Below are 15,407 nucleotides of genomic sequence, written 5' to 3'. Positions count from 1 at the left end.
ACTGCTTATGAAAGTAGTATGTAGTAGGCACTGCCTACTACATACTACTTTCATAAGCAGTATGTAGTATGACTGTTCAGTTGGGTTAATTTTTGTAGTATGCTACGCTGGTCTTCATTTCCAAGTAAACGGAAGTTGGCTGCGGCTGACTTTTTTTTCCCCAAAAAACTTTATTGAAAATGTAGAAAATAAACAAACCACGAGTAACTTATCTGCAAATATATTGCCAGAGAGAGCATTTTATATTAACTTTCAGTGGTGGAGATGATGAGGATTTGAAGATAAAAAAAAGAAATGGCTCTTATATTTATATTCCTCTGCTACTCCGGTTGTTGTTGCTCCGCCCTCTGGACCAGGCGCGTTGCATTGTGGGTAACAGTATGCGAAGCAGACTGGTCCGATGCATACTGTGGATTTTTCCCGATTCAGTACGTCATCCGGGTGTTTTTCTCATACTACAACTCTGACATTTGTTCCCATACTGCATACTGCATACTGCATACTGCATACTGCATACTGCATACTGCATACTGCAATTTGGTCCAATCAGTAGGCACTGCTAGTATAGTATGCGAATTCGAAAACAGCCTCAGTCACCCCTGACTGTTTGCGCGTGGGCGCGTGATAAGATTGGGCGAAGGCACAGACATGCGCAGACTTCCATGGACATCCTTTGGTCGGTTGGGCCCACAGGGCATGAGTTCCAGTGAAAAAGTCAATCGAAACCAAGTTGTGCCCTACTAACAATTCGTTCCCATTATGTTCTAGAAACAAAAGCTCTGACGTTCCCGGAAGGGTGTCTTTGGGTTTGATTTCAGGTTGCCCCTATGTTCCCATAGAAAGTTTGAGTTACGTTCTGTAACGTACTGTTTTGGTTAGATGTTTGGTTCTCCCAAAGTTCCCCTGACGTATATTTTTGGTTAAATTGACATCTCTCAACCTTCCTCTAACCTTTAGGGAATGTTTGTTTTTGGTTAGCTTTCGGTTGTATTGAAAGTCCCCCACCACCTTTACAACCCCATAATTGTATTTATTTCTTTAGTGTGAACAAGTAGTCAGTAATGGATGAAGATGCAAGTCCAGCAGAACTTTTAATTACAATAAAATGAAATACAAATAACACAACAAAAAAATAACTAAACCAATTTCAATGCAAGGTGATGAAAAGATAGCAAAATACAAACAATAAAAATAATGTGCTGCAATAGGGATGTCTTGTCCAGTTGGTGTCTTTATCCCTTCTTAGCTGATAAAAAAATTAAAATGGGAGCAAAAATAGGCATGTCTGGTCAGGTGTGTCCTCAGCCCTTTTGAGCTGGCCTTAAAAGAAAAAGACAAGTTAGAGCATTAGTCCACAAAAGCATGACAAACGACCCTAACATCCCTGATTGTATGATCACCACAAGTGGTTTAAAGATTTCTAAATCATTTCATTATTTGTTACATTCACCAGCTGAGACAAACAGAAGGATTCTAATTAACCTTCAGTGGGGGACGAATGTAAGTGCTTGCCCAGTGAAGTCCTCATTTTCTGCCTCTGGCCAAGGGAACTCACGAGACTGGCCGCTAGGGTGGAAGTGAAAATGAAATTGTTCACTTACACATCATAACTTTGTCAGTCACTTGGTATAAAATTATGTAAACAATGCATTAACACATGCCTGTTATAATCTTGCAGAGGGTCAGATCCAGGAAAGGCTTTTTGGAACTTTTTCACCACAGCTATAGATCAGCAGTATCCACTCAACACAGCATATTGCACCTCCCAAATTTTAGAGGAAGTGCTGCTGAAAAAAACAATCATGCAATTAAGATGAATGTTGAGAGCCTTTATAATCTAATTCTGTAAGATAAATCAGTTCAGTTAAGATTATTGGCATGTAATTACCATTTTGTTCCTCCTCTCCTGTTGTGTAAGACTCCGGTCCAGCTTCTAGTTCACTCACTGTTCTGCATGGTGAAAGCAACAGGTTTTCCTGCAGAAACAAACAGCCTCTGGTGTGTGAGTTCTTGCCATGATCGATTCAACCACTGTTGATCCTCTTCATCAGGCAGGCCATGTGTGCTCCTATACCAAAGGGACATTTGGAAGAAGTTCATGTCAATTTTTACACAAAATATACTTTCCTATATGAACAACTTAGGTGTGTGTAAAATACTTACTCTTCTAAATGGTGGCCATGACTGAGAAACATTCCTCTCCATCATGAATCATTGCTGAATGAAGAAAAATATAAAAATAAAAAGTTTATTTTAAAATTCCTGGTTATGAAATTGTATTAAAACTTGGATATGGAAAACTCTTATACTGCAATAAAAATTACCTAAAAAACAATATATCAAATAACTTGTATTAGATAGGATTTAAATACCTATAGATTGCGTGGTAGCACCCACTTTAGTGTGTTGTTCATCTCTCTCAATTAGTGAGTGTGGCAGCTCCAGACTAACTAAACCACATTGAACTTTTTTAAGATGAACGTAGAGATAAAGTTTAAACGGACAGTGAGGCTAAAACAGGAGCAACAGGCGAAAAAGGCTTTTGTGTTTGTGTTCATTCCAGCCCACATGCAGCAGTTGTTCTGCTGTGGTCTGTTAAAATGTGAGTGTCTATAGATGAAATTAAGAGCCAGGTTACGTTACCTCTTCCGGTAGAACATAACAAGGATATACTAAAATTACAAGTTAAGAACACGTCTCACATTGGGGGCTGTAGATTAACAAGGTTTCAAAACTACTTGACGTATAAAAGTAAATGCAATGTAAGGGGAACATGGGGAAATGCCATTAAAGACAAAAGCTAGTGACTATAAAGTTTTTTCAAAATGTTAATGTTGAAAAATTTGGAGCAGCTGGTGTTGATCAGTAGGGTTAGCCAAAATGTTTGATTACTTCATTAAGACCAGGGATGTCAAACTTGTGCCATGGAGGGCCAAGAGGCTGCAGATTTTCTTTCCAAACAAAAACTTCACCAGCTGATTCCACTTATTACCTCACCTTTAAGCAGAGAGCAGGGAATAATCAGTCAAACCAGCTGGTGGAGTTTTTGGTTGGAAAGAAAACCTGCAGCCTCTTGGCCCTCCATGGCACGAGTTTGACGTCCCCGATTTAGACAGTATCACAACACCCGCAGTGATTCCCCCCATGTAAGTAAAATTCATTTATATTTTCCTCTTAGTGCCAGACCAAATCATTAGTAATTTAAGGTTACTGTGGATAATTTTCTGAACAACGATTATGTTTTTCCCATTAGAGCCAACGTAGTTAGTAGGTGCTGTTTCTTGTTTTGTGTCAGCAGAGCGCAGCACTGGGTCTTCTTCATGCTGACTGACTGTCATGATCCACGGTATACAGTGTGAGTTCATCATCTTTTTCTTTTAATGACAGGCTGGAATGAAAACAAGCCAAAATAAAACATGGGTAATGAGATTATTTTTCAAATGTAGGGAGTGAAAAGTACAGATATTTGTCAAAAAATGTAAAGAGTAGAAGATAAAAGTCAGCTGAAAGGTAACTATAGATACCCCAAATTTCTTCTTAAGTAAGATAACAAAGTATTTTTACTGGAGATCTGTGACACGATTATTAAGCTGAGAGGAATTTTACTGTACTGACAGTGATGAACCAGTCTTGCAATCTGGTATAGCAAAAAATATGTGGTGGGCTGAGTTTTCTTGAAAAAAGCAGAACAATGAGTTACTGTCACTGCCTGAGCTTCACTGTTGTAATCCTCTTTCTGTATTTCTCCATAACTTGTTCTAGCACAATGTGCTCGGAGAAATAAAACAGAAAACCTTACAACAAAAGAAGAAAAGAAAAGATTTTCAAAGATTAAGTCCAACCATCAGAATTAGTGAGTCAACAATCCCAGTACAGAGATCCTAATGTTCCTGAAGTGAGGAGCTGACAGAGTAACTGACTGTCGTCTTTTTCACTGCTAAGACCATCATGCAGATGTTACATTTGGACAGGTGTGTTATGGATGATGGTTATATTACACCTTTGTGTCCATCATTAAGTTTGACGAGTTTTCATGGATCCCCAGCATTCTATCCATCATGCAAAGATCCCCTCCCAGCCAAAAAGGCTTGGCAGACATGACCTCGATCATGGAGATTCTCCCTGATCATGGACATTGCAGCTGGCGCAGTGGGGCCATTTTGGCCCTCAGCCATTTCCAGGAAAACAAGGAACAAACAAATTTACCTTTACCTCTTTTTAAATCTCCAAAAAGCTTCGCTTCTAACCTCCATCTCTCTTCCTGCAGCTCTACCTGGGCATATATCCTGATGTACACTTAGTAGAGGAGCCAGTGGACAAGGCCATGAAGAAGATGGGGCTGGTAGAGATAACCAGCTCCATCAAGAGCAGGACATGTCTCCTGACAGGTATGAAGCTCAGAACGGTTTATAAAATAAGATTAGATTAGATTAGACTCTATTGATCTCTCCCTGTTTCTTTCTGCAGCTGTACCTGGGTACGTTTTCTTTTAAGCACTTTTAATCACTTTTTTAGACAGCAGAGGATGCTGTCTCAACCACTGGAAACCCTCATTCGGCATTCTGGTCTCTGACCCGAAGGCATCAAGATGCTCTTTAAAAATGTATTTGCCTTTAATGTCATTACATGAAAGTTACAGCAGTTAAGCATAATCAACCTCTTTTTCAAATGCAATTGCGTTTTCCCCCCTGCACTGCATCATGGGTAATTTATACAACAGAATGGCACAAAAGGCCTTCGGGTCCCTATAGACCCGTACACTACTAGGGGACACTATACATTACAAAATTGATTTTGGTGTGCTTTCTGGCACAATGCACACATCTATTACCATCCTCTCACACACCTAAACCAAAAAATAAAAATAAATAAATAAATAAAAAAACATCTCACGCCACTCCAACCCCCACCCCCACCCCCAAAAAACATGCACATGCACACACACAGGCTAGGTTATGCTGTAGGAAAAATCTGACATTTGCTGACTTTCTTGCACAATCAAAGAATCAAACTCCACTCTCTCACTCATCCATACACACCTCCAAGTCTCTGACCCCCCCAGCTGCACCTACCAAAAGGGGGAGGTGCCAATTCTGCAAAAGGTTGCTACCGGGTGCCACAAATGTAGATCTTACATCTGTAAAATTCCCACCCTGGTATCCTGCCACAACTGCAGTTAGGGACGCACACACAAAAAGGCCCACACACACATTCACTTACACACACGCACAGCAGTTTTGTTCTTGTTCTGTTCTTTTGCGCCACTCATAAAAGTTATATCTCAACATATATGCACACACACACACCAGTTTTGTTGTTCTGTTGTTTTTGACCACAACAAGCATGCACCAAACAGGGGCGCAGCTACCTACTTTCTGGGGGGTATATTATCATTTGTTTTTTAGGCTAGTCACACAAGATGTTTACGTTTTAATTATCTTTTTATGATGTGAAATCAGCATTTTCCAAATAAAAATGTATATTTTTTCAAAAAAAACAAAAAAACTAATCAACTTTTTACACCAAAGGCTAGCTGGATTCCAGTGTATTCTGTTTTTATCTCTTGGACATGTTTGCCCTGCTCTCTGTAACTTGTTGTCTGTGGAATGGGTATATTAAAATTAATATGAGCCAGAAAAAAAGCACTCGTCACATGACTCGAGGTCCTAGAGTAGTCGCATCATTGTGCCGTGTGCCTGGCCAGCTGATGAGCCAAGCACTCATCAAAAAAAAAGTGCTGGGCACGCTCTCCGATGTGGATAAAATAAATAAACTGGCTTTGATCAGATGATTTGACAGGTCGAACCAGTGCTGAAATATCTAAAAAATATATATTGTGGTCACCTAGGTGTAGACGGACGGGGATGTGGTCTACAAAGTACTAATAGTAAAAACACTCTAGTTTTTGAATTGGGTTTGGCCCGCTGCCGAGCGCATCACAGGGAGCATTTGCAGGTACCTGCATCAGCTGATCAAACAGCTGTTCGCTGCAACACACACATTTCTCTGTCTGTCCATCTTTGACTGCCCACCAAAAGAAAACGCTTGCACCTATTGCCCTGAATACTGCACAAGGGTTAAAACCAAACTTAAAACAATACTAAGAATGCCCTTCATAACTACGGAAACATGTTAAAGATAAAGCTTTATGTCCATAATGTGATTCTGTTTGATAGGACTCTGTGTGTGAGCTTTGAGGGAGGAATTGTAAATCAGCCTTTATTGGTCCAGGTGATGGGTGTGAGCTTAACTTATTTCCTGCAACTCCCTAATCTTGCATTTTGCAACGCCCTTTTTGCTTTATAAAATATCTGGTGTAATCTGGTGTTTGTGCCAGAGTCATAAGGAAGACAGGAGAGGAGGGACAAGATTTTGAGCATAGAGTGAAAACCCTGGTGCAAAAATCTTAGGCTGAATAGTCTGTGCGCAATAGGAGAACCACATTTTTGCAGATCAGAACTTTTTGCGTATTTTTGACTTTTTTGGAGTCCTCTCTTTCCTTAGTAACCACCATGTCTACTTATACAGTGACAGTGTCCACAGGGGAACAGCTGTTTGAAGGCACAGATAACTATGTGTACATCACACTGGTGGGCACAGAGGGAAGCAGCGAGGGAACACTGCTGGACAAACCTCTGTACAACGACCTGGAGAGTGGAGCGGTAAGTTTTTGGAGAGGATTTTAAACTTTACTGTAAATTATGATAGAAAAAAATGTTAGGAATGAAACTTAAACATATATGAAAAATATATATATATATATGTTTGTGTGTGTTTTGACAATGCTGATTTGATAAATTTATGAATAATTAAAGCTTCCGGTTTTCTCAAAGTCTGTCCAGATCACTGTGTGACTATTTAATCTCACATTAACAGGTGGACACCTATGAAATGACAGTCAATGAGAACCTGGGTGATATTGTGTTGGTGAAGATAGAGAAGAAGAAGTACTGGGTCCAGGATGACTGGTACTGCAGGAACATCACAGTCAAGACCCCCTCTGGAGACTTCATTGAGTTTCCCTGCTACCGCTGGCTGGTGGATGATATGGAGGTGGTGCTGCGAGATGGGAAAGGTAGAAGTCAGATAACCAACAAACACCTGCTCTGTCTGATCCATAACTCACTTTTTGTATGTTTGTGTGTGTCTGAAGCATGTCTTCCTCAACATGATAAGACCGGCTTGATGAAGCAGCACAGACAAACAGAGCTGGACACGAGGAGGGCAACCTTTGGGTAAAGTCTCTGCACATAAGTTCAATGTGACAAAGCTGTTTGTTAAGTTGTGCACACTGAACATAACATTATTCTACATCTGATTGAAAACCATTGTGTGATTCTACTTTCACTTTTCAAATTACTTTTAAGTAACATTTGGGAACTTTGACAAATTTATAGTTGTTATAAGAAATAAAACTCTTTGGGGAAATGCTGCTGTTATATCAACATCTCTTCTTTACAGATGGAGGGAGTGGCAGCCAGGCTTTCCAAAGAGCATTGATGTAGACAAATACTCAGATTTACCCCCAGATGTCAAGTTTCGCAATGAAAAGGACGGGGATTTTCTTGCCAACTTCATAAAGGGGTACGTACTCTCTATTAGTGGTGTCACTTCACATAAGCAAGTGAGGTTGTTTTTTTCTTTTTGCCAAGTGTCAACTTACTGAAAAACTGGTCTCATAGTGTGTTTATCAGCAGGGAGTATCTGCTTAACTTGTCCATGCAGGCTTGTGAAAAACAAATCAAAACAGGCCTTAAAAATTGTTGTGGTTGAAATTATTTGGGTGATTAGCCAGAATTAGCTTAGAAGTTATGTACAGGCATGCTGCACCCTCAGGACAAATACATATAAAGGTCATAACTACAACAACTTTTTCAGTGTTCACAAGATTAAAGAGGAGTTATTATGCTTCTTTTTAAGCTTTAAGCTTTTTTTAAGCTTTAATATATATATATATTTTTTTTTTTTCCACATTGTTGGGTCAATAAAACCTCATTTTAGACTCTGTGTGAAACATTTCATTATAGCTACTGTCCCTTTAAGGCTCCCCTCTACACAAACCCCCTTCCCTCTAATTGGCCAGCCCTCTCAAGGGTGTCTATTTGTAGGGCAAGGCCTTCCCCTCCAGTGAGTCAAACCAGTGAGGAGATCCTCATCTGATGACCTCATCATGAGGGAGCATTTTAAGCAGGTTCATGGATTCAGGGATCTACCTCGTAGGAATAAATAGTGTTTAGAAAATCTGGACACGCAAATTTCATGCAAATTTGCCACACGTGGCAAATTTGAGTATTACACACAACAGTTATAAATAAGTTATACTGTATATATAGACATGAGAAGTTCATCCCATGACCAATATATTGTGACATAGTGGATCTGATACGATCTTTTGTATGTGTAGAATATGAATCAATAGGTAATAATGAGATACAAAGGTCATTTTTGCTGCATTAAGACAGGCATCAAGGGGTTAATGTTTGAAATATGGAGAAGCAGAATAACTTCTTTAAAAAACTGCTTTAATTATGCATTTTATTTTCAACAATAGTGCTTGGGCCGTAGAAAAATGCATGATGTCCCTTTATTTTCAAAATAGTATGACTAAGCTGATTTTAATAAGAATACTGAAGAAGAAGAAGACTGATGTTTTTACAGGATTGGGAACCTGGGTTTGAATGGGCTTAAGGACCTGTTCCAGTCTTCATTCAGCAGCTTTGAAGACTTTGAAAAAGTCTTCATAACGATCCAAAACAATAGCTCAGGTGAGTTTCATTATGACATAAGAGTGAAAATATGTTTTGTGCAGAGGCGGCTGCTCATTTTTTTCCGGGCTACATCATAAATTTGTTTATTTATTTAAACGTAAACTCTACCCTCCGTGTCAGGTGCTCCACAGCTGTAGCTGTAGCTGCTTATTGGTGAAAAGAGAGAGACTCTTTAAACACAACGCCCGTCATTTTTAAGAGAGGTAAACTCGCTGGGGATTGATAAAGCCTCCGGATCAGTCCACAACAATTGAATGTAGAACTGAGAAGATGCTCCAGTGGAGGGTTATACTTCAAGATTGCTGACTGGCTCATTTCACTGTCAATCAAAAAGAGATTCGGCCTCAGACAGATCATCCAATCATCATGCAGAAGCCCAGCATCCAGGCCAGCCCACTGCCTCATAGACCCCCAGAGAAGCTCAGCGTCCGGTGGGCGGGACAAAGCCCAGTGTTTATCCAATAACCGTCCAGTTTCCACAGTGGAACAACCCACTCTACGCTGCCCCGCCAAAGTCAAAAGACGCCCAGCGTCCGACTGTGTTAAAGCCCTGAGACGCTGCAGGGATAAATGAGAAGGAGGTTGAGCCAGTCACCTGTGATAGGAGCTGATTCTGAACAAAAGATGAAAGAATTCCAGCGCATATTTTGTCAATAAAATGTACACACAGCAGAACATATCACCTCTTTTTTTAGGGACATTTTAGGGGAAGCTGAGCTTCCCTTGCAGTCATAGAGCAATCGCCACTGGTTTTGTGTTTGTCAAAAGTGGACACTCCAAGTGATCATAACCTTTGGCTCAGGTCTAACCATAAAATGAAACCCTTGTCAAACTATTTGTCCCCACATTTTCTCTGTCAGTTTTTATCATGCTGGTGAAGTTTCATTTTAGTTGTAATTTGAATTTTAAAAGATAATTGACAGCTCAGTTGACACATGCAGACGCCCATATTGTTCCTTGCAGGATTAGCAAAGTGGAAAAAACAGAGAGAGAAAACATGTGGGGGATTTTTGTTTGTTTGTTTTATTTTTAATCTAAAGTTTAATCAATCTCTGGTTAAGCACGAGGAATCAGTTTAATTAATACTCCATGCCTCCCACTGGGAGGAGCATAGAGGAGCAGTGTCCTTATCAATATACAGCCGATAGTTTGCATATTTGAGAATAAATATAAATGCAAAGCTTAGCATAAATGTTCCAAAGAAAAATTTTATTAATATATGTATCTGTGAATTGTTTCATGTTAGACATTCAAGAGTACGTGAGGCTCCACTGGAAGGAAGACGTCTTCTTTGGGTACCAGTTCCTGAATGGTTGTAACCCAATAATTATCCAAAAGTGCACCAAACTTCCTGACAAGTTTCCTGTCACAAATGAGATGGTTTCTGCCAGCCTGGTGAGAAAGATGACTCTGGAGCAGGAAATAAAAGTAAATATCTCTTTCTTTCTTTCATTAAAAACATTCAAAGTCTAAATTTGCCAACCATAATACTTTATGTCCCTCTTTAAAATAGTCATCTTTATTCAGTTCTCCAACAAAATAATCATTTTCTGGTCCCAGGCAGGTAATGTCTACATTGTAGACTTTGAGATTTTGGAGGGAATCAGTGCTAACAAGACGGATCCAAAAACTACTCAGTACCTTGTTGCTCCAATCTGCCTGCTGTACAAGAACGCTGAGAACAAGATCCTGCCCATCGCCATACAGGTAATGTGACGTGTGTTACACTCTGAGGGATTGAAGCATGCTCCTTTATTTCACAGAGTGACTTTCCCTTTTTATTCTTTCCTGCTTGTGGTGTCTTCACCAGCTTGGTCAGACTCCAGGTGAAGACACTCCGATCTTCCTGCCCACTGACAGTCAGTGCGACTGGATGCTGGCTAAAATGTGGGTCCACTCATCTAATTTCCAACATCATCAGCTTGTCTCACACCTGCTGAGGACTCACCTGGTGTCAGAAGTGTTTGCCATCGCCATGTTCAGACAGCTGCCTGCTGTTCACCCTGTGTACAAGGTAGAACTCCAGCCCTTTTTATATTCAGGGCTCAGGGTGTGACAGTCGCTCTCATGTTACATCTTGAGTATAAATGTGACCAAGGAATGATGAGCTAGCTGCTCGCACATTCTGATTCTGCAACAGTATCATAAACAATGTAATTACATCCTGGTATTTCATCATTTAACCCTGCTGAGGCACAATACTGGTGTCCCAGTCTGTGGATTCAAATTGCATTACAGTGCTTTAAAAGTGTGAGGGTCATAGCATTAGCTTTTTTATAGCACTAGTGTGGACTTAATTATGAAAAGGGATTTTAGGAATCAGTTGATAGATTGTGGATATGATGATCAACTCTGACCAATTCTTTTCTCAGCTCCTTATCCCACATGTTCGATACACCATCGCCATCAACACCAAAGCCAGAGAGCAGCTCATCTGTGAGGGTGGCACCTTTGGCAAGGTGAGAAGGATGAATGGATAAATAAATACAGTTTTGCAAACAAAATTTTCAGGAAAGGCTGTTATGTATCCATTAAAGCACACAAAGCTTCATGTGTTGAAATGCTGGAACTAAAGGCAGAAAGTACTGAAACAAAGCTGAAAATGAAGAAATGTGAAATCATAAAAAGAAGTGAAGTGATGCTAAAGAAACAACAGTTAATCTTGTCACTTATAGTTGTTTACTTTAGTTTAAATTATTTCGGTCACTACAAATATGAAATCTCACTTACGAACACCAATGTGAGCATTGCAAGAAAACAAGTGTTAAGTCAGTGCCGCATTAACCCCAAACAATCAACAAAATAAAAACAAACTGACAAAACAAGACCGAAAAAGGTGCAGGCTGAAGTCTTTGCTTATTTTGCCTACCCTTTTCAAATTCAGAACTTACCCAGCTTCCTTTTGGTTTATACAGAATCATAATGAATTCACATGTCTACAAAATCTGAACACATTTTGTGCTCACACCATATTTCTGTGCTTTACAATCATTTTTAAGTAACTTTTTGAACCTTCCATGTGTTTGACATTCTTACATTTGTACCACAAGTTTGAACTTACAGCCCACATTAACCACTAATTCACATTTTTTAAACAATACGTGGATCAAATGGAAGTGTTTTTTGCATCAGCTGTAAAAATAATGACTCAATCCCTTCCAGAATTTTTTAAAATAAACAATATAACTTTTGGTGTTCAAAATCAAATATGATGTTTCTGCTGTCGTATGATTAATAAAATAAAATGTCAAGATCTACTCACTGTTTTTTTTGTTCATTTACAATAAAGGTAAAAAATATATATATATATATCACCAGCTGTGGCTCCGCCCACCAAAACCAGAGTAGTACACCACAAAACAGACCCAATAGAACAGTCATACTATACTACAAGCAAAAGCAGTAGGTAGTATGTAATGCCTTCTACATACTACATTTACATGTAGTATGTAGGTTTGGAAAACAGCTGATGTGTTGGTGGGTGAGGCAGTTTGTCCTCACCTGTGTGAGATGAAAGGTTTCCATGGTGACCTGCTTGTCAGGCTGCTTGATTGCAGCAGCTGTTTAACTTCTACCTGAGACAGATGAACGATTAGATTTATGGTTAAAACAAGGGTCTGAATCTCCTATCACTGTGCCAAAACTGTAAGTGCTATCAGAAAATGGATGTATCATGAACATCCCAAGACTCTGACATATGTTTTAGATCTCTAATGGCAAAAATATGACCAGGGCAGAAAGTCGAAAAATTGGCCAAGAATAGTACTCAGAGACTTCTTATCAACAGTCAATGAAAGCAAGGAGTTTTGTCAGACATTTGGCCATTTTCTAGCCAAAGGGTAAAATCTTTGCCTAGACATCCTATGTAGTAGAAGCAGAAGAAGTCAGGAATTTTTTGAAGCCTTATTTATGTCTGTGGAGTGAAGTTTGGGGATGTTATTGTAGTTTGCACAAACCCCAGATTTTATGTTGCTTAAATAGTGAAATATTAATAACTGTTAGAGATACTTAAATAGCTGGAAAATTTGCAAACATGTTAAAACAAAAATGGAGTCTGTCAGAGGAAGTATGTTAAAGTTTTATTATCTCAAAGTTGAAGCAATTTCGGCAAAATTGCAGAAGTTCTCCATTCATTTCAATGGAAAAAAAAAGATTAAATAAGGGTTAGAAATGTGAAAAGTCATAGCCATCATCCCCTGAAGGAGATGAATAGTCTAAAATTTGTTGAAGGAGGAGAAGGAGAAGAAGTGAACCAAAAAAAAAGTATGGAAGGATAACTGGAAAAGAAGAAGAAAGAATCAAATAACAACATAACATAACTAACTGGCTGCAGTGTCAATAAGTAGCATGTATGGTTATAAAGTGATGCTGTTTGTTTTTTCTCTACATTAAGGCCAACTCTTCAGGTGGAGGCGGTCACGTCCAGCTGGTCCAGAAGGCCATGAAGTCTCTGACTTTCAGGTCTCTGTGCTTCCCGGATCTGATCAAATCCCGAGGCATGGACAAGAAGGACGAGCTGCCAACGTACTTTTACAGAGACGATGGCTACAGGGTGTGGGAAGCCATCAAGAGGTACCAGGAGGTTTATTTTGACACCTACATGGTTTGGAAACGTTTGTCCAATTGATGCAGAGAAAAACAGTTCAACAAAGATTGTACTTTAAAGGAAATGTTTGTGTGTGAGATATTTACAGAATTTAAAGGAAAATAAGTTGCAGCATTTTTTAGCTTTTCCTTTGCTGTCTTGTTTTTTTCTGCAGCTTTGTGTCTGATGTGGTGAACATCTACTACGACAGTGATGAGACGGTGCAGGAAGATGAAGAAATCCAGGCCTTCGTTAAAGATGTGTGCGACTTCGGTATGCAGGACTTCGACCACTGTGGTGGGTACACAATACAGACTTCCTCTTTGGAAACAACAGTCAAACATCAAAACAGTGTTCAGTTCCTTCTCCACAGGGAGCTGCAGATCACTCTTCATGTCAGTGGTGTAGTATTTTCTGGAGGAGACAGGTATGACAGTGAACCGGCAGCATTTCAAATTCATATCTGTTCAGTCAGAGACGAAAGGTTTGAGGTTGGTGACAGGAAGCTGCAGGAGTCACAGTGATGGTGTCTCTGCCAGAGCTCCAGTGTTGAAAAAAAAAGATCTTTAAAGATTAAGTCCTACTTTTAGATTCACTTTACCTACAATCTATGAACAGAATTTCCAGCGTCCCTGAAAACACGCGAGGACCTGACAGAGTATCTAACCGTCATCATCTTCACTGCTTCTGCTCAACATGCAGCTGTTAACTTTGGACAGGTGAGTTATGGATGGATACCTATATTTTCTCCTTCAGTCTGAAGGTTGAATTGTCAGAGTAATGCTTTACAGTAGAAGTATAAAGTTTTAGAGATGTTTAAACAAGTTTCTGGAGCTCCTCTGTAAATGTGTTTCATCTCTGCATGCATTGTTTAGTTTGACATGTTCGCCTGGGTCCCAAATTCTCCATGCACCATGCGAAGACCCCCTCCAACCCAAAAAGGCTTGGCAGACATGGCCTTGATTATGGAGAGCCTCCCTGACCGTGGGCGTTGCAGCTGGCACATTGGGGGCACCTGGGCCCTCAGCCAGTTCCAGGAGAAAGAGGTACAAACATAGGGACAAAGTCGTGTATGGTCCTTATGTGTCTGAGTCTCCAAAAAGATCAATATCCCACCTCTCCCTCTGTCTCCCTGCAGCTCTACCTGGGCATGTTTCCTGATGAGCACTTCATAGAGGAGCCAGTGAAGGAGGTCATGGAGAAGTTCAGGAAACAGCTCGCGGAGATAACCAGCTCCATCAAGAGCAGGAACAAGGGGAAGAAGCTGCCGTACTACAACATGTCTCCTGACAAAATCCCAAATAGTGTCGCTGTTTGAGTGATCACAATCACTTCTTTGGATGGGGGGGGGGTCTTTTCAAGTTTCTGCTTAATTTTCGGCTATTTTGCTGACATATTTGTGCTGTTGAGAAGTGCCACTGGAATTTCAAAGGTCCCAAATATAGAAACACAGATTTGTCTTTGCTTTAACACTTGTGGAAGTAAAAACCCTACATTGATGTATGTCGTGCGTGGCATGGATCCCTCTAGAGTACTCCCCATGTTTGTTTTGGTGTTTTTCTGCCTCTACATCTGTAAGTAGAAGTCTGCACCCTCCTCCCTCAGACATCATCAAGGCTGTGCCGCTTAATGAGACCAGTTCTTGGGTTATGAGAGGAAAAACCAAGGGGCTGCAGTTCCCAAAAGACGCTGGATTTGCTGACTTTGACTCACTAAAAAGACAAAAACATCTAAAAGTGACACCGTATGGGACCGTTATGTTTTGAAAATTTGCAAGCTTCACCTCTATGTTTCCCTTTTTATTTTTACATTTTTGGGGTATAAGTTGGTTAAAATATCACTACATGAAGATGGCAATTATTGTGCTTTATTTTTTTGTTTCCATTAAAAATGCCAAAACATGAAGAAAAAATACTCTACCCTCTGTCTAAGCTGTTGTGGTGCGGCAAGAATACCCTAGTTACCACTTGAATCATGTTAGCTGTAAAGCTAGGCTAAGTTTTGACACTTCAATGTACATTTCTCAAAATGTGTTTACCAAACAACTTGTTTTA

At 39.9% G+C, this 15,407-nt stretch overlaps 1 protein-coding gene across 3 annotated transcripts; it reads left to right on the top strand.

Moving 5' to 3' along the window:
- The first annotated feature begins 3,076 nt into the window (after positions 1-3,076).
- LOC141795011 (polyunsaturated fatty acid 5-lipoxygenase-like) lies at positions 3,077-14,671 on the top strand. Of its 3 annotated transcripts, XM_074675733.1 has the most exons (17): positions 3,093-3,146; positions 3,299-3,355; positions 4,268-4,388; positions 6,529-6,662; positions 6,877-7,075; positions 7,154-7,235; positions 7,462-7,584; positions 8,659-8,765; positions 10,015-10,196; positions 10,329-10,475; positions 10,579-10,782; positions 11,141-11,227; positions 13,162-13,340; positions 13,529-13,650; positions 13,972-14,072; positions 14,229-14,399; positions 14,492-14,671. In XM_074675733.1, the coding sequence occupies exons 3-17, from the start codon at positions 4,325-4,327 to the stop codon at positions 14,669-14,671; spliced, it is 2,082 nt and encodes a 693-aa protein (XP_074531834.1). In that variant the 5' UTR covers positions 3,093-3,146; positions 3,299-3,355; positions 4,268-4,324. The 3 variants fall into 3 exon arrangements, with proteins under 3 accessions (XP_074531832.1, XP_074531834.1, XP_074531835.1); XM_074675731.1 differs by lacking the exon at positions 3,299-3,355 and having other exon boundaries at positions 3,077-3,146; XM_074675734.1 differs by lacking the exons at positions 3,093-3,146; positions 3,299-3,355; positions 4,268-4,388 and having other exon boundaries at positions 6,513-6,662.
- The last annotated feature ends 736 nt before the right edge of the window (positions 14,672-15,407 follow it).

The sequence above is a fragment of the Halichoeres trimaculatus genome, unplaced genomic scaffold (genome assembly GCF_033239565.1).
Source record: "Halichoeres trimaculatus isolate MK-OKI-2021-1 unplaced genomic scaffold, fHalTri1.1 fHalTri1_scaffold_8, whole genome shotgun sequence".
Taxonomy (NCBI): domain Eukaryota; kingdom Metazoa; phylum Chordata; class Actinopteri; order Labriformes; family Labridae; genus Halichoeres; species Halichoeres trimaculatus.
This window is presented reverse-complemented; position numbering and strand designations above follow the sequence as displayed.

Bases quoted from the DNA above. Each gene is read 5' to 3' on its own strand.
- LOC141795011 (XM_074675731.1), top strand. From the start codon at position 4,325: ATGAAGAAGATGGGGCTGGTAGAGATAACCAGCTCCATCAAGAGCAGG. The intron at 7,076-7,153 runs GTAGAAGTCAGA...GTGTGTCTGAAG, and splicing joins GGTGCTGCGAGATGGGAAAG to CATGTCTTCCTCAACATGAT. The intron at 10,197-10,328 runs GTAAATATCTCT...TTCTGGTCCCAG, and splicing joins CTCTGGAGCAGGAAATAAAA to GCAGGTAATGTCTACATTGT.